General features: G+C 46.1%; 1 protein-coding gene across 3 annotated transcripts in view; it reads right to left on the minus strand.

Annotated features, from left to right (window-relative positions):
* ETS1 (ETS proto-oncogene 1, transcription factor) overlaps positions 1–17986 on the minus strand; it is a 127236-nt gene that overhangs the window by 24475 nt on the left and 84775 nt on the right. For all 3 annotated transcript variants that reach the window (XM_090290785.1, XM_090290787.1, XM_090290786.1), the window contains 3 exons: positions 4900–5019; positions 3111–3311; positions 291–368 (listed from right to left, as the gene is read on the minus strand). In XM_090290785.1, the coding sequence (XP_090146911.1) occupies positions 291–368; positions 3111–3311; positions 4900–5019 (399 nt within the window). The remainder of the gene's footprint in view (positions 1–290; positions 369–3110; positions 3312–4899; positions 5020–17986) is intronic.

The following is a 17986-nucleotide window of genomic DNA, read 5'->3' on the forward strand; positions in this document are numbered from 1 at the left end:
TTGATGGCCCCACACTGCACAAGCTCCAATAGGAATCAAGCTGCAGCTCTCGGAGGGAGCCCAAGGTAGTAGAGAGATCCAGTGTGTAGGAGCTTGCAGGTCAATAAAACATGGAAGTAGGCTGAAGCCTTGTGCTTTGGGGAAAAGATAAATAACAACTAATCTGCATTTAAGAAAATCTTGTTTACCACAGAATTACCATGAAGGAGCTTGAGTTCAACTGGGACAGGGCTCCTTTGCTAAGTTTGTCATGAGCAAGAGGAGGGAAGGAGAGTAGAAGGGGAACTTACTAATGAAGTAATCCGAGGTATAACGGGATTCTGGGTAAGTAGGGTTGACTCCATTAACTTGATATGGTTTCACATCCTCTGCAACAGACAGACAGGGGAAGGAATGAACGCAGAGGTCAACACGCAAGTGCTCGGCCTGAAAGGATCTTGGATGCAAGGACCACAAGGACCCTAGTCCCTCGCCTAAGAAATCTGCTTGTTCGTTAGTGGAGTTGGTCTGCGAGCCCATCCTGATTGGGGCTTTGTCTAGAGATGAGATCACAAAAGGATGGCTAAGTTTACTTTTTTCAGTAGCTGCAAAATGGGGTTTAATATCTTGGAAAGAACACCAGCGAGCAATTTCTATGGGCTGGGGCAGCATCCCGCCCTCATTCTGGTGTGTGTGTGGACCATATCAGCATCAAAGGCTAGCGGACAGCTTGCGCAGTTACCAAAATAAGTCCCCTGTGCTCCAACTGATCAGCTCTAAAACTTCAGAAATATGTTAAAATCTTTGGGCAGGTAGAGCTGATAAAACTCCATTTCTCCTAACGGATGTCTGCTTTCTGTTAGGTGGCTCTTTCATTTCAAGTCCAGGCCCAAAGAGGAAGCAGGACATCAGTAAGGTAACTACGTGGTGAAATGGGACAGATGCGCACAGAGACAGAGAAGAGCCCAATAACTAAGCTGCTGTCTGTCCAGGTGCCACCTTCTCCAGGAATGAGAAAGGAATGCTGCAGATGGAGGCCACTGAGCACAGAAAGTCTCTCTGCTGAACTAAAGGGAGCCTGCAGATCCTCCAGCTACCCTGGAACCAAATCGTCTGGCCTCTGACCCAGGTATGGAGTCGTCGGATCCTATTTCACTGTCTCAATCAGACAGAGAGGGTGTCGTTTGGATTTTTTCCTCAGGTATCTGATAGCTTGTTGGGAGCAGAGGCTGCTGAGAAAACAAGTTTATGCCTGCACAGAAAAACAGTTCCCAGGTGAGATAAAATGATTAAACTGTGCTTTAGCAGCTTATCAGATTGAAACATCCCCGGTACCTTTGGCCTTCCACCCCGCCCCAAACAGCTATGTTCTTTCTGTGCTGTGTTGCTTTAGTGTAATTACAGAACCAAAGCTGGAGCCTCGGTACAAAGATCTTGCTCAGCTCTTCAAGGGTCTGAAGACGGATGAGTCTCACTGCTTCTCTCGACAGAAAACGGGTGAGATGATATGACCTTGCTCTCCAATGCTCAATTATTTCCTACTGCTCCTAAAGTCTCTGAAATTATTCTTTTGCAAAAAGGTAGGCCCAGCCTGTGTCGGGGACCAGAGGCTCTCCCCTGAGTCCATGTTGTTATACAAAGAACACAAGGCAGGAAATTAAATGGAAATGACGTAGGTCTAAGAAAATGAGTGATGTTGAGGGGAACACCGAAGCTGTCCTCGCTTTACAGATGTGGACACGAATAGGACCTGTCCTTCCTATCTCTCAGGACTGTTGAGACTCTAAAGAGAAAAAGCACTCCGAAAAAAAGGAGACGCTGTACAGATATGAATTCTAACCACGATCAGAGGCAGGTTTAGACACTCCAGAACACCTGGCCAATCCCTGGTGGTCAACAGAAGAAAACAGCGGATTTACTGGCAGATATCTGGGTTGCACGGTCTGGTGGGATCCAGAGTTCTGTTTAGAAGCCATGGTCACATCAGACCTGTTATGAGCCCACCGCCGCGTCTTCTCCCTCTATAAACAGGGCATTCACGTCAACACTAGGAGTGGGAGTCTGTGCAGCTCCACGGAGAACACGTGGGTGCTTCGGGGAAGGCTGTGGAGCTGCCCCCAGTCCCCTGCCAGGGCAGCCACAGTGAGCCACCTAGTTCTTGCCCGTGTTTATTTCTTTATTTTTCAGGAGAAGCTGAAGAGAAGGAAAAAAGATAACACTTCTGTGCCCAGAGGAATTCTAATTTGGGTCGTTCTTGAGCACGGCAGCACGGAAAATATCCTTAAACAAAGGAAGGTATTATATGGAATAAAAGTGCTAATCCCGAGCTTTGCTGCCTGTCCCCGGTGCCTGCGCCAAGGGCTGGAGCTGGTGACCGCAGGGAAAGGGTGGGCCTGGGTCAGGGAGGGCGACGGGCTTCTAGGCTTACAGTCAGCTGGAGGGCACTGCTGACTGCTGGTAACTGCCATTTATTTTAAGAAGAAATTCAGAAAAATAAGCACAAAAACACCCAAGTTTGCCGCCTGCTGCTGTTTCTATACTCAGCCAGGACTGTGGTACATGAGTCACTTGATCCAAAAAGGTTGGAGGAGACTAGTAGGGGAGGCCATGCCATTACAAGGTTGCAACACGCTGTCCTGACGTGACCCCGGTCTCTGCTGCAGATGAAGGAGGTGCACCGCCCTCCTGCAGTTCCGATCCAGCTGCTGGGCAGAGGTGCCCATCTCATTAATGAGCTCTGGAAAGCTAAGTTTCCTGATGGATATGGCCAGGTATCACGCTGCCACGGATAAAGGGAGTGTGCACCACGATCACACGTGGTGCTGTGGACAACGCTTGTTGAAACAGTCATGAGTCTAAGACAAAAACTGGGATCACCATGTTGCATATAAAGAAGCTTCAGGAGTACCATCTTGCTAAAGATTAAAATCTGAACCCTCAAAACACAGAAGCAAAAGAAAGCAATATTTATCGAGCACCTGTCCCAGCACATCTCCTTAGACAATACAGGCTGTGACAGGACACCCCCAGCTGATGGGACCAACATCCCACCATCAGGGACACTTATTCACCAACCTCCTCTAGCAGCTACCCCACCCAGCTTCCTCCTCACTCTGTCCACACACACTCACCTTTCTGCAGGATCTCAAGATGCTCCCACAAGATGTCCCCGACGAAGTCTGGCGCCAGCTCGAGAAAGCAGTCTTTGCCCAGTGCACAGAGAGCTGCCCCGTTCATACAGAACTTCTGGAAGTCCACACCCTTCAGGCTGAACTCATTCACAGCCCACATCACCCAGTCCCGCACATGGGTTTCCGTCCACTGCCGGGGGTCTGAGGGAAGAGACCAAATGAAGATCCAGCGAGTCAGGCTTTGAACTCTGACCCGGGCCTCGGAGAGGACCCTAAAAAAACTAAACTTAGCTGAGGATGTTCTCTGACTTTAAGACCTGGGGTGTGCTGGCTTGTAAAGGCATGTTGTGGGCACCTCCCTCCCCCGTATGCAGCATCCCACCTTCTCTATCTTGCCAGCTGGATTGTTCTAACAGACATCAGCCAAAAAAGTAATACATGAGCGTTTTCTACCCTCCATTCCGACAATTTTTCCAAACCATCTCCTGTCTCACAGCCCCATTTCCATTAGACCGTTTATTAAAGCTCGGGACAAGGAACAAAGGACTTCTTTAATAGCAATAATAACCAAGTCAAGTTTGTTCTGGAGATGACACTCACCTCACCTTGCTCTTAAGTCTTATAATGTACAGTACTCGAGGCTATTATTCTTAATTATTTTTATCTCAGCTGATTAGGGTTGGTAATAAGCATAACAATTAGTTATAGTAAGTCATGCAAATAGTACGTAGTAACAACGTCATCGGGTACCTGTATTATCCTAGATACCATGCAAAGCACGTGCATATCACAGGCTGGCGAGCCCCATAGCACAGGCGCTACGTAATCTCCACCCGTGGCGCGAGCTTTAGCATCGCTCCACCAGCTGTGATGCTCAGAGAGCTCAGAGGATGGCAGGTCACAGGGCCCACGTCATACCTGCTCTCAAGGGTACCTCTGTCAATTCAGCAGGTGATTTTATGAGAGAGATTGGTCAGAATTCACCTCGTCCTGCCTGTGACCCTAGAGGCGTGTGGGCACCGCCGGCAGCAGAGGTTGGAGGGGCAGTGTACCCAGGGAGAGGTGTGCAGATGCAGCCCCAGGCTCTGGCCCAGGCTCGGTCCTGATGGGGCTGGAGCCTCTCAGGACTGCTCTCCAGAGAGCATCCCTCTTACTCAATAGCCCAGTGTTCTCTCTGCTCTCAGCGATTCAGGAAATGCTGCCTGGTGAAGGCTTAAGTGTTCTCCAGTCATTTCTCCTTTCTGACAACTCTAGTCCCCTGACATTCCTGAATAAACCCTTTCAGAGGAGAACACCCAAGAATAAACACATTTCGCCACAGTGCATGTAAAAGAAAAGAGCAATCAGTCAATTCCAAGAAACGGAGCCCATTGATTCCCCCAATGACAGCCCAGAACGACACGAAACCCGTGTTTTTTCCAAACTCTCTGTACTTTGGAATCACTTGAGGAGCTTCAAAGATTCCGATGTTACCAGCAATTAATTATGACTTAATGAGTCCGTGACATGGCCTGGGCAGGGGAATTTTTTGAAGATCCCAAATCTCATGTGCAAACAAGTTCGGGAACCACTTCCCTAAGACCAAGACGGCAGCGAGGAAGCCGGGGGATGGAGGGGCACCAGCAGCAGACTAAGGACTGTTCTAACCAACACCTGCAGTGACCCGTGGCTGCTGGATGAAGTGTGGTCAGCCATGATGTCCCCCTCGTCCCCCTCACGCTGCAGGTGAGAAAACCAACCTGACCTAAAAGGCTGAGCCCAACCCCTCTTTTCCGAGGACAAAACACACCTTTCGGAATTCCCAGTCTTTGCTGCTCTTTCGAGAAACCACTGAAAGTAGCTTTCAGCGCTTGAGACATCATTTCTTTGCTGCTTGGAGTTAATAGTGGGACATCCGCACATTCCATATCTGTAAGAAAAAACATACGAATGATAAAAACTCAATACGTGATGGATCATTCTGCAGTATACACGAATATTACACCATTACATTATATACCCAAGACTAATAATATGTCAATTATATCTCAAATTTAAAAAAAAAACTAGATAGATAATTTAATCACCCATAAAATATAACAGGGCATGAATGGTGTAAAAAGGGAAACTGAAAAACAGTTGTAGTGACATCCTCACAAGGACAGGTATAATAGAGGGAGGGTTCCGCTGTAGGCTAGGCGCCTTTAAAAAAACTGACCATTGCCTAGAACGTCCTCCACCTTTGACAAACTAAATTTATTCTTTCTGTATAGCTCTACTAATTCATTCATAGTCCCTACTTATCCTTCATAATTCACTGAGAGTATTAATGTTACTACATACTTCCTGTTACCTACGAAAAGGAAATAGGAATATTCATTCATTCAACAAACAAGTACTTAGCACGTGCTATGCGCAAGGAATCAGAGAGACATCAATAAATAGGCAAAAATAATCCCTATCCTCATGAAGCTGGTTATCAGATTTTGGCAGGAGATACAGTCATTAAAAACCTATTTACACAATTAAACATTTAAAATATTAATAAGGGCTTCAGATGAGAAATAAAAGATAAAATGTTAATATATAACAGGAATTCTAGTCAGTCTAAAGAAATCATAGAAGGCTTCCCTTAGGAAAAGAGATGTTTGACTTGATATCTAAAAGATACAAAAAAAAAAAAAAAAAAAACCCTACATCAATGGTTCTCAAATTGTGGTCCCCAGACCAGGTGCGTCAGCATCACCTGAAAATTGTTAGAAATGCCAGTTCTCAGCCACTCTCCAGACCTCCTGAGTCAGAACCTCTCAGGGGTGGAGCCCAGGAAGCTGTGTTTTTAACACAGAATTCAGATTATCCTAATGACCACTAAAGTTAGAGAACCATAATCCTAGCAAGAGGGAACAGTACAAAAGTAGGCCACGAGATGGAGGGAGAGAAAACCTGACTTATTTTAGTATCAAAAAGATCTGAAGCTGCAGCAGAGTGACAGGAGGGCAGTTAGCTTGAGATGAGGCTGAAAAAGTAAAGAAGGATGACCCTGGCCAGGTAGCTCAGTTGGTTAGAGCACTGTCCCCATACCCCAAGGTTGTGGGTTTGATCCCTGGTCAGGGTATATACAAGAATCAACCAATGGATGCATGAATAAGTGGAAAAAATAAGTCAGTCTCTCTCTCTCTCTGTAAAATCAATAAGTAAATTTTTTTTAAAAGGTAAACAAGGAGTACATTAAGGAATTTATAATTTTATCCTAAGTAGAATACAAAGTCATTGAAAGTTTTATGCAGAGGAATGACATGACCCATTAAGAAGATCACCTTATGGTAATTTTATTTTTAATTTTTCAAAGTGGCTGCCTGATTTCAATTTCCCACCAACAGTGTACATAGATCCCATGTCCTTGCCAACACTTGTTACTTTCTGGGATTTTTTGGGGGGGAGGATAGTAGCCATCCTAATGAAACTGAAGTGGTATCACACTAGTTTTGATTTGTATTCCCCTAATGATGCGGGGCATTTTATGTGCTTATTGGCCATTTTTGTATCTTCTCTGGACAAATGTCTATTCAAGCATTTTTCTCATTTTTTAATAGAGTTCTTGGGGTTTTCTGTTGTTGGTGGTGAGTTTTAGGAGTTTTCGATATACCCAAAAAGAGTTGAAAGCAGGGGTGTCAAAAGAATATTTGTACACTTACGTTCATTGCAACATTATTCACAATATATAAAATGTGCAAGCAAGCCAAGCACTCATCAACAGACAAATGGATAAGCAAGATTTAGTATACACATATACATGCAATACAGTATTATTCATACACTACAGTATGATCTCCTTCCTTAAAAGGGAAGGAGATTCTAACATACAGAACATGGGTGAACCTTCACATTATGCTACGTGAAATAAGCCAGTCACAAAAAGGCAAATTCTATGAGGTACTCAGAATAGTCCAATTCAGAGAAGCAAAAAGTGGTATGGTGGCCAGGCCCTGGGGGACGGACGGGAACGGCAGGCTGTTGTGTTTAATGGGGACAGAGTTTCAGCCTCATGACATGAAAAGAGTTCTTGAGATGGATGCTGTTGATGGGCATACAACATTCCCCAAAACTGTACACTTAAAAATGGTTAAGATGCTACACTTTGTTATGTTTCTTTTACCACATATAAGAAACGGAAAAAAATAAAGAAGATCACCTAGCTACCCTGGTTAGAAGAGAACTATAAACGGGTGTGGGTAGACTTGTTAAAAAGTTATTGCATCAGTTGTGGCGAGAAAAGAGGTGGCTTTGCCGAGGACGGTGGCGATGCAGGTACTGTAAGTAAACAAATCTGAAGTGCACATAGGAGGTAATATCTGTAAAGCCTGACTTATGTAGGTAGTAAAGAAGGAGGTATGAACACCTGCAGATGTGTCATTCTGCAAATGTGTCACCCTTCCCCATACCCGCATCCTTCTTCATCTCCTCCATGTGCAATTCTTCTTGTACTTGCAGACCATGTTCAAAGCAAGAATACATAAAGTTGGCTCTGACTTCCCCTCGGGCATAGTTTCCCACAAAATGTGAATAAGCAAGGAAATGATATGAGAATTCCTACTAGCCATTCACCCTGTGACCTTCACCCAGGTATACATCTCACTGTAGCAACTCCCTGAGCCCTCTTTTTCAGCCTGTGTCTTCAGAGTCCCACGAAACTGGCTTACAGGGTGGCCATGTTCCAGCTATGGCTACGGTAGAAGTTTCTCAACGAGCCGTCTCATCACAAAATTCCATGGGCATACAGAATGTGCTACTGGCTGAATGAAATGGACACATACAAGGAGAAAGATGACTACCATTAAAAAGAAGCAAATGTGCCCTGGCTGCTGTGGCTCAGTGGATTGAGCATCGGCCTGCGAGCCAAGTGTCGCTGGTTTGATTCCCAGTCAGGGCACATGACTAGGTTGCATGTCAGGTCCCCAATTAGGGGCACGAGTGAGAGGCAACCACACAGAAAAAAAAAAAAAAGAAGCAAATGTATTGCTTCTGAACGTCAATGAGTAGGGAAATGTGTTACAAGAAAGAAGGGCAGGCAGCACCTTCCTGCCAGGTGGCCTTGGGCAATGCTGTGCAGCTCCTGCCCTGAAGGAGAGGCTCCCCTGCAGGCACGCTCCCGGGCCCTGCCAGTGAGCAGGAACCTCAAGGTCCAGAGAGTGGGCTGCTGGGGTTGCCCTGGGACGTGCCCAACTAAATCTAGTGGAAAAATCAACATGCCTCCAGGAAGGTTGACAAAATGATGGAAAATCCCAGATTGTTGGGGGGGGGGGGGGAATAGTGTTGATTATGTAACATCCAGCCCTTCAAACAATGGAGTCATCATCAAATGAGTCACTATGAAAGACATCAACGCTCCCCCTTCGTCCCCACTCTACACGCCCAAGAACAGCTAAGTGGCAGGTCCAGAAATGCCTCCCCTTAGAGGAGAAGTCAGTTTTACTTTAGAAAAAGAGAGACGATTTAACCCGAGAAGGCAGCGTCAGGAAGAAAGGACAGCTGTCGCCTCCCCAGTGCCTGGCACAGCGTGAGACACAGAAGTCAATCAACAAATGTCCAGTGAATTCACCGTTTCCCAGACCTGAATCAATTTTCCCTCCCTTCCTTCCCCTCCGACACAAATTCACAAACTGAAACCGTGTGGGTTTTGTTTTGTGTTTGTTCCCTCCGTTAGATTTATGACGCGATGAGGAGGACTTTACTGGTGGCAGAAAATGGCCAGGACAACACATGTGGGACACACAGGCCGGGCCGAGCGGGTAAGCAGAGAGCTTCTGCCGCAAACCGGAACTGAAGGATGAGGTGGGCCAGGAGGCCCTCAGGCATCTTCAAAACAGGACAACTTGGGCAGGCTGATGCCGGGGTGATGTGAAGGCCAAGGGCGAGAGCAATAAGCCTGAGAATGAGGTTTTCTGGAGTCTGCTTCCTATAACCCCACATAGTCTGGCTCCATGGCCACGCTCACAGAGGTTTCTGCTTCCTGTCAGGGAGCTGGGCTTGCCAAGTTCTCACCTGTTCTCTACAAGAGAAGCAGCTGGAATTACTTTTGTCTGTCCACCTCAATGCCATCTTCAAAGCCTGGTCCCCAATCCGCCAGCTGCAGCTGCACAAGTGCCCATTGGCTCTGCCCCTGGCTGAGGACTCGGTGTTGGTTCTCTCAAAAAAGTGCTCACAGCGCAGCTGGTGGAAGCTCCCCCCACACGCCTGGGATACCTTGCACTTGGACTTGAGCTCAGGAGGAGGCATATCATGGCGCTGGGACCCAAAGGATTCAGACAAGAAAATCAGAACTTTAGCTACCATTTTTATAAAAAACGGAATTTTGGCTTAAAAAAAGGTCAAGCATCCTCTATAAGTGAATGAATACCAGCCAGATTGTCTTAGTAGCAGTGGCACTGCATTTAAATGATGATGAAAAATCATGTTCAGAAGTGGATATTAATATAAAATATTAAACTCTTATCATGTAAAATACGACTGCAAAAATTCCCTCTGTTGCTAGTGTATGAGTGTGGCAGTTCTGTTAATTACATTGATCAAAAACGATAATGAAATCATTACACAGGCAGAGACTCTGACATGGGAGAGCCCAAGCTGGCATCTCTATTATTATTACCATACTTTTATCTCATTTCCTATTACAGCACTTTTGCATTAGGTACTAAATATTTCTAGTTTTAGGAACAGCATCTAAGACTCAATCTATGCCTCCAAAGAAATCAACTAATTGTATTTTATGGACAAGGACTGAAATTGCCTGTGTGGATCACTATAATTGCAATATCTTAAGTTCCAAGAACATATTTGTCTCAAAATGCTGAAATTCTGACATGGAAATACGCCATATCAATATAGTGGAAATGCTAAAAACAGTGCGCTAGAAACTGGAAACATAAATATAGTACAAGTATATTAGATTTCTTATGGGCTTATTATTCCTCACAACCCTAAATCTGAGTTAATATTTACAAGAATCACCCTAAGTTTCTGAGAGGTGTTGTACCAAAGCCAGTGAATAAATGAAATAACACTCCTAAACTGTCTTACCAAGACTGCAGCCTGGAGGCGGAAATGAGCAGGTAGCTTTCCTTGAATCAGTAGGTGGATAATGAGCCAGTGGCATTTTGAATGCAGGGAAACATCTGCTTCTTTTTCACTGTGGCCTAACCCTGAACAAAAGCTTATACACCCCGTGGCTGTTTCAAGTCAAATGTAGAACAAGGGTTTCAATTCACTTATATGTAACTCAAAGTGGAGGCCTGTTCAATGTCCAAAAAAACTGTCAGGGACGTTTCATGTGACTTTTCATACCATCCTTTCAAGTTTCTTCGAAACTGAACAGCTCACGTATCAATAGTGTTACATGAATCTCAGCCTACAGTGGCATTTATACTGGGAGGGGTTCAAGACATAGGGCCTTAGTGACCTGAGACAGCCCCCCTCTCACCATTCTCAAATAAGTGACAGATCACACTGGAGGATCTGGGATCCAGGGGTTAGGCCCAGAAGGATGGAGCCAGGAACTAGATGCATGCTTCAGTGTTATGCAACCGCTGGACTGGCCAAACCCTAGTGTCACCGTGATGCTGCTACTGTATGTGGCGGGTATCATCCCAATCAATGACAGCATGAAAGAAACACCAAGAATAAATATATGCCTCCCATCTACTTTGCAGTCCGCCAAGACCCTTCCCATATACATATGCCATGATACCCTCACGACATGCCACAATACCCTCACGACACGCCACAATACCCTCACGACACGCCACAATACCCTCACGACACGCCACAATACCCTCAAGACATGCCATGATACCCTCATGACATGAAACCTTCGAGGAGGCTGGGAAGGCATTGCAAGATCCCGATCTCACAGATGAGGGAACTGAGACCCTCAGAGATCAAGAGCTTGGCCTCAAGTCTGGAACCCAATCTTTCAACTCCCAAATCCAAGGTCCTCCTACTCCATTCCACTGCTGGAATGGATCAGGGACCCAAAACAAACTAAAATGTTTACAGCAGAGAGAGGAAAGAAAGGTTTTTTTATTTATTTGAAAATAAATGTATTTGAGGAAATAATTGAAAACTTAAAACCATTCCTGGGTTGAAGAAATCCAGAATTTCACATGGATAGCCCCATAAAGACGTAATTAAAAGCCATTTACAGAATCGACTGTAACCTTTGTCTTTCTTGGGACTAAGGGGGGGGGGTGAGTCTTCCTTCCTTCTATTCAAAGTGACACAGGTGAAATGACAACCTGGCTTCCTTCCCTCGTCTGTGTTCATCCTCAAGTCACCGTGACGGGCAACTGTGCACACAATATAAGGTTCATTAGTTACATAAAGTCTTGCTGAAATATGTTTCTTAAAGTGAAAGAATATCAAGAAGAAACCTTCTTGTTCATGCAGGGATGAAAAAGAACTGTCGCAAATGGAAAGGGAGGATTCTGAAGACAAGAAAAAGACCTAGTGGGCTTGAGTTGGTTTGTTGATCAAAATCCATGGGTTCTCATCTCAGTTTTGCCACTAATGTAATCACACTGGGTAAGGTACTTAACACATTGCTAAAAAGAGGTCTGTTCATAGGTAGTGTCTGTACCCCTCATAAGAGTTTTAAGTTTTTCATTATGGCAATTTTCAAACATATACCAAAGTAGAGAGAACAATATAATGAAGCTCTAAATTCTAGCAACACTACCAGTTTTAATTTCAGCTCCTCCCACACACTGAAGAACTGTAAAGCTAATTCCAGAGAACATGTCATTTTGGCCAAAAATATTTTACTTGTCATGGGGATTCCTTTGAGATAAAGAAGGATCATTATATGGAAGCTTATAAAAGATAGATAAACTCACGGAAAAAGAAAATGAGGCTTCCAATTACTTTCTACAGTGCTTAAATCTAGGTCTACATTTCATTTGCTGGCTCACTTGAAGAACAGAACTTCTTTTAAAGCAACATTATCATGATCTAGAAAGTGGAAAAGTTGTATCAGAGGATGGTTTCAAGTCAGGATGGCAAGCTGGCCCCTTGCAGAAGACTACAAGGATAATTCTTCCTGACTGTCCATGCCCTCAAAACAAAAAACAAACAAACAAAAAACCCTGCAATTCTGGCAAGTACCCCAAGGGCAGTTGCCTGGTACAAGTCCCAGTATAGTGGAGAAGGTACCTTTACTCCTTCCGATCAATAGAAATAGAAAAAGGGCTGTGGCCATTGACTAGGATCTCTGACTCCAGAGTTAACTGTCGCTGGAGAGTTGGTACTGGTCTCTAAGAGGACCTACCCGATGGAAATACTAATATCTCAGAAGAACGTGAAAGGGAATCTCAAAAACAGTCTCTCTCACCCTCTCGCTCATGAAAGGGTGAATCAGAGCTAGGAATGAAGGGACCTGCAAAAGGTTCCTCTCTGTGTCCTATATTCCTGATTCCAAATCCTGTTACAGGCCCTAGACCCTAGACCTTGGCAGGCAGAACTTACAGCTGAGGGAGCCAGAATAATCCAAAGCTTCTGGCTGAGGTTTATGCAAAGAAGGAGAATAAGTGTCCCCCCTTAGCTCTGATTTCATAAACTTAATTATGTGGCAGAGCAATGAGAGACAAGCAGGACTCTCGGTTCCAGCAAGAACTCAGCAAGAAATGACCCAGTGCCTTCTTCAGACTAACCAAACGGTACATCATTGCCCCAAGTAATGGGGCACCTTGAGCCTCCAAACAATCCTATCAGTTAGGGAAATACGCAACTGGGCTTCTGCCCTTCTCTTAATGCCCAATCCCCTTGAAGTCACCAGCCAATAGAAAATGGCACAGAAAATCCCCAATTCACCCTCCAGTGACTAATGGACCAATCACACCATCTTGGTTCTGCTACCAGCACACCCTGTCACTGGGGAATGCACCCTGCTTGGGTACAGTGGGCCAACACGGAGATAGAGGCCTCTTCTCAGAGGCAACCCGCCACAGGACAAAAGAGATGGTCCTCTGGGAGGGGATGCATGCTCCTCACTGCCCAGGGAAGCCGGCACCGGGGCCCTGCAGCCAGGCCTGGGAAAGAAGCCTGCAGACGGGGCTGAGCACACGGAACATCTGTAGGAAGTGACTTCAGTCCTCGCTCCCTTTTTCCCTTCATCCACCCCCTGCCCCATCCCCCAAAAGGAGCTTTAACACATTATTCCCACTGAAGTCCTGAGGATTGGGTGACTCACCAGGCTCACACATGGTTCCAATGAGCCCTTGACCATTACATGGTAGGGGAGCAGGGAAAACAAATGAAAGCGGTTGTAATTCGGCAGCGCCGGGGTTCAGACCTGCCAGACAAAAGGGATTGCAGGCATGCTCCCAAATGCGTTCAGGCACCTGACATGCAAAAGCTATTTTTAATCACTGGATTTATTTCTTTCCTACCCCCTTCACCATCCTCCACCTCAGTAAATGTTTCGAAGTCAGAGCAAAGCCCAAATCAATTCCAGGTGTTCAGGGAAACCCAGAGAGGCTCTTCCGTTCCAGGATCTGAGCCAGGAAGCAGAACTGCCCCCTGGGTCTTGCAGCTAAACTATCCTACTCTTTCCTTAGTGCATTTCAAACCTCCCACCATAAACACTGAGCAAATGGCGTGAGAGAGGAAATATCTGAATGAATGTGCCCTGCCGGAGTGACTCTTAACTGCGTTTTTCCCAGTGGCTCTGGCCAGGGGAGGGGCAGGAGGCAGGCCTCAGATCAGTGAGATGCAGCCCTCTTTCCGCCTCTAGGATTCTCTACCTGCCTTGCACTGAGGATTAAATTAAGTATGTGTGCACATGCCAAAGCCCAGTACATAGTACGTGCTCAGTACGTGGTGACTGGAACTGAACTGAAAAGAGTCTCGTAAAATAAAACTTTTTTAAAAAATCTAAGTTTTATTTCATAATGCTTAGAGAGCAAAAAGAAGGAATCTGGCAATTTCCCCAGGTACAACTAAACAACTGGGACAGTGAAAACAACTGCAAAAACCAGATTCTGAGATAAACGTGGAAATGGACATCCCCTGAATCTGGGTCTTTGTTTTAACAGAACAAACTAATTTCTTACTTAAGTCTTCATCCTCCAATCTGCAAATGGGGAAATTTTTTTTTTTTTGTAGCAATAAGCATCTCAAATGTATGTTCCACCATGAAAACAGCTCACAGCTACAAGAGCCAATGGACCTAAGCTGGCTTTTGGTTTTAAAACACCCTAAGAGTGCCATGTTAAGAGTCAAGATGACACAAAGCGAAACTGTAATTTTGCGCTCAGAACTCTTCTCTACACCTGGAACCTGCCAAAGCGTAAACTGCATTTTACCTGTCATTTATGTGCCCTTAAATGAATAACCTCTCACAATGTAAAAGGATGTTTTAACTACCGAGATTAGGACTCCTGCGTGCAAAGCCCACTTCAACAGAGCATCTGAAAGAATAATTTGAAGTTCTGAAATGACCGTTCCAAGCCATTTACAGAATGTTTCCCATGCTTTAAACCACTGCTCCAGAGACCATCAGAGGTGACTCCCCCCACTGCAGGCATGTTACGAGTCCTGAGTGTCCCCGGACAGCGTGAGGAAAGCACAGAGCCGCAACCCGGGCATTACTCAGGAGGAACACACGGGCTGGGCCCTTTCCACCGAGGCCTGGCAGGAAGCCACCGTGCTTCTGAGTGAGGGCAAGCTCCCACCCGGCCTGCAACTAGAACGCTCACAACAGAGTCAAGGGCTTTGGCACCAACATGGCACAGGATAACCCACTCAAGAAGAATATGGAAAATATCCAGCATCTAACACCTTGTTCTTATCCCAGCTCCCACTCCCACTAGTTTACATGTCAGGCTCTGACGCCTCCCTCTCTGAGACCCGGGAGGTACAGGTTACTGGGTTGGCCAAATTCATTTTAATGTCACTGGATTCCCAATTATCTGTCAGTTCTGCTATCTGAATAGAATTTTATATTTTAGAAGATATTTTCTCCCATGTTCTGGTATAATCCTGAAAACAACTATATTTTTCGTATTATCTCCATCACAAAGGTGAGGATATTAAGGCTCACAAAGGTGACTTTAGTGAGGTAACCAGTATGACCAACCCAGACCCTCGGATGCTAAAAACCAGGGGCTTCCTAGCCACACCTCTTTGCAGAGATAAAAGCAGGGGAGCAGAAATGATGGGCACATTCTTTCCATTGTCACCATCATTTTCATTACAGAGAAGGGAAGCAGCTCAATCCCGGGGACCCTCTGCAGACCGCAGCTGAGATACCAGACCCCACCGCACGTGGGACCCAGAACTTGGCCAAGTCAAGTGCCCTGGGCACTTGGTCTGGGGCCAAGGCAGGCACGGGATGGGGGGAGGGTGCTCCTGAGGGCCAGCATGCAGGCCAGGCCGGGCAAGGTGAGGCTGAGGGCCATCCTCCACGGGCGAAGGGAAAATCCGGGCAAACAAATGGAGTGGAGCCCGTTTATTTAGGCTGGAAGAGGTAACGTTTTTCTGCACTTTTGAACTGTTTTCTCAAGGCCTGCCTCTCCCTCCCACGCAGGAAACAAACACAGAGCGGGCCTCTTCCAGAGCGGGCCCCGGTTGCTGAAGGCTGCCCGGGGGAAGCCAGTTCGGGGGGCTGAGGGCAGGGACCTGGGCGAGCGGGGCAGGAGCCGCTGGCGGGGACGGGCACGGGAAGGAGGCAGCGGGAAGGGCAGGAGAAGGAAGGACAGACGGCGAAGCAGGAAACATTGGGGAAAGAAAGGAAGCAGCAGAGGAAGTGAATACTGGAAAATTTTAAACCAGAATCAAGGGACAGGCGGCCGAGGAGTTGTGGGCTGGGAAGACCCAGCAACCTACTCCCAATTAACGGTGTTCAGAAAGCAACATTTTTCCATACATTTTGAAGAGAAATTCTCTCTCGACTTTCGTATTTATTTATACATGATATAAATACATTTCTTAACAAAAAAAAAAAGGAGCATTTTTTCCAATGGGAAAAGGCCTTGTTTGAGATGAAAGCCAGTCTTCAAAAACCCCTCAGAGGAAGTTAAAACCCCATGTCTTGGTGCTGCAGAAAGAAAAACAAAGTGGACATTCTTCCTGTGTTCTAAGGCTTTTTTATGCAGATGTGTTTTTCTTTTAATAAATAAATCTGGGCAGAGAAGGAACAGCGGACTCACACACATTCGCACAGGGCCACTGTCTGTGTGCAGCCCAGGGAAACCACAGTGAAAAGCAAGAACATGGAAGTCCATTTTCCCAGGACAGGGACAAACCTCAAGATGCCAACCGTAAGCACTGAGGCAGCACAGTCTACAAACAGAACCCGCCCAAGCTTTCCAGATGACCAAGGACTATCTGCTCATGAGCAGTGACAATCAGCAGGTCGGGGCAGGACCTGGGACCCGACCACCACACTTTTCGGAAAGGCCAATAGAGGTCCTTCCCCACGACTCCTCATGTAACATCCCGTCGCTGCGTATGTTCGAGCCACTGAATTTCACTTGTGGACTGCGATAATTATTTTTAAATGATGACACATAGTGAGTTAAAAATCGGCCTTATGATTTCCACGCAGTGACCCTAGTTCTATTGGTTGAAGCTGCATGGTACAACTTTAATCTTCACTGACCAGCTTTTCAATTTTTCACTCATCCTTTTTTCAACATGTCTGCCCAGGTTTTAAAGTTACCTGATTTCTTCCCAATGGCCTGATGCTGGCCATTCCCCCACCCAGAGGCGCTCCTGGAGGCCTGCGTTCCTAAGAAGAGCATTCGCAGGTGAACGCCACACTTCTCAGGGATGAAGTGGGGACACCGCAGTAACCATCCTGCTCCACACACTGCTGCAGGTACAGACTAGCTGTGACTTTTCTAACAGCCACCCTGCAAAAGCCACACAGTGCACCCCAAGACTCTCCATAGGAGCTAGGTCTGCACCCACCAACTGAGTCTTATTAACCTCAAGCAAGCAGAGCTTTGCATTTATTTATACTAAACTTCACCTTGTTCTGATCCATGTTTCCATGTGTAGAGATCTTTTCTATATTAGGAGTCTGTCCTCATCCCATTAGCTTTGCAACATCTGCAATTTACTAAATAAGCTTTAGGCAACCTGCCCCAGTCGGAGCCCCTGACAAAAATATGCAAGAGGTAGCGACCAAGCAGCAAGCCCACTAACAGAACACCATGCATTATTCCAACACCAACACATTAATCAAGACCCTTTGGGAAGAGCCGCTCAACCAATTACAAATACGTCTTACTGCGCTATCATTAGATCCACGTAGCCTCATCTGGACCACAAATATACCATGGAAAGACATGGACAACAGCTTCATAGGAGTCAGCTAATCGACCCATTCTGGAACCTGTCCTCCCCTCCACTTTCTCACTAAGCTCCAGACAAGTGCGATGGAGCTGGGATTCAGATCTCTGCAGTGAGAGAAAGACAGAGAGAAACAAAGAGGGAAGGGGAGGGGGAGAGAGAGCTCGCCTAACACTCAAGTGCTGCAGCCACTGTGCTTCCAGAAACAATGGGCACTTACAGAACAATGGTCACAAAGTCTTGGTCTATTTATATCCGCCACTGTGGGTCCCAGACAGGAGGAACTGGAAGTCTGCCCTGTGCACACAGCTCCAACTGGACTCAGGCTGGGAGGAAGATGAGGTCACCAAGAATGCCGCCTGCTTAGGAATAGGCTCCTTTCTTGCTCACATAGTTTCTTCTTGGCCTAAAGGATCTCTGTAGCCAAGTTGCCTAATGCTAAAAGACAGCCACAGCTAAGATAGGGGGGCCAGAACAGTAACCACTGCTCAGCCCAGCCCAAAGCAATTAAGGCCTTTCTCCACAGAGGTCAAAGGAAGGTGGGGATGTCA

The sequence above is a fragment of the Furipterus horrens genome, unplaced genomic scaffold, assembly GCF_987537825.1.
Source record: "Furipterus horrens unplaced genomic scaffold, mFurHor1.1.pri manual_scaffold_11, whole genome shotgun sequence".
NCBI lineage: Eukaryota > Metazoa > Chordata > Mammalia > Chiroptera > Furipteridae > Furipterus > Furipterus horrens.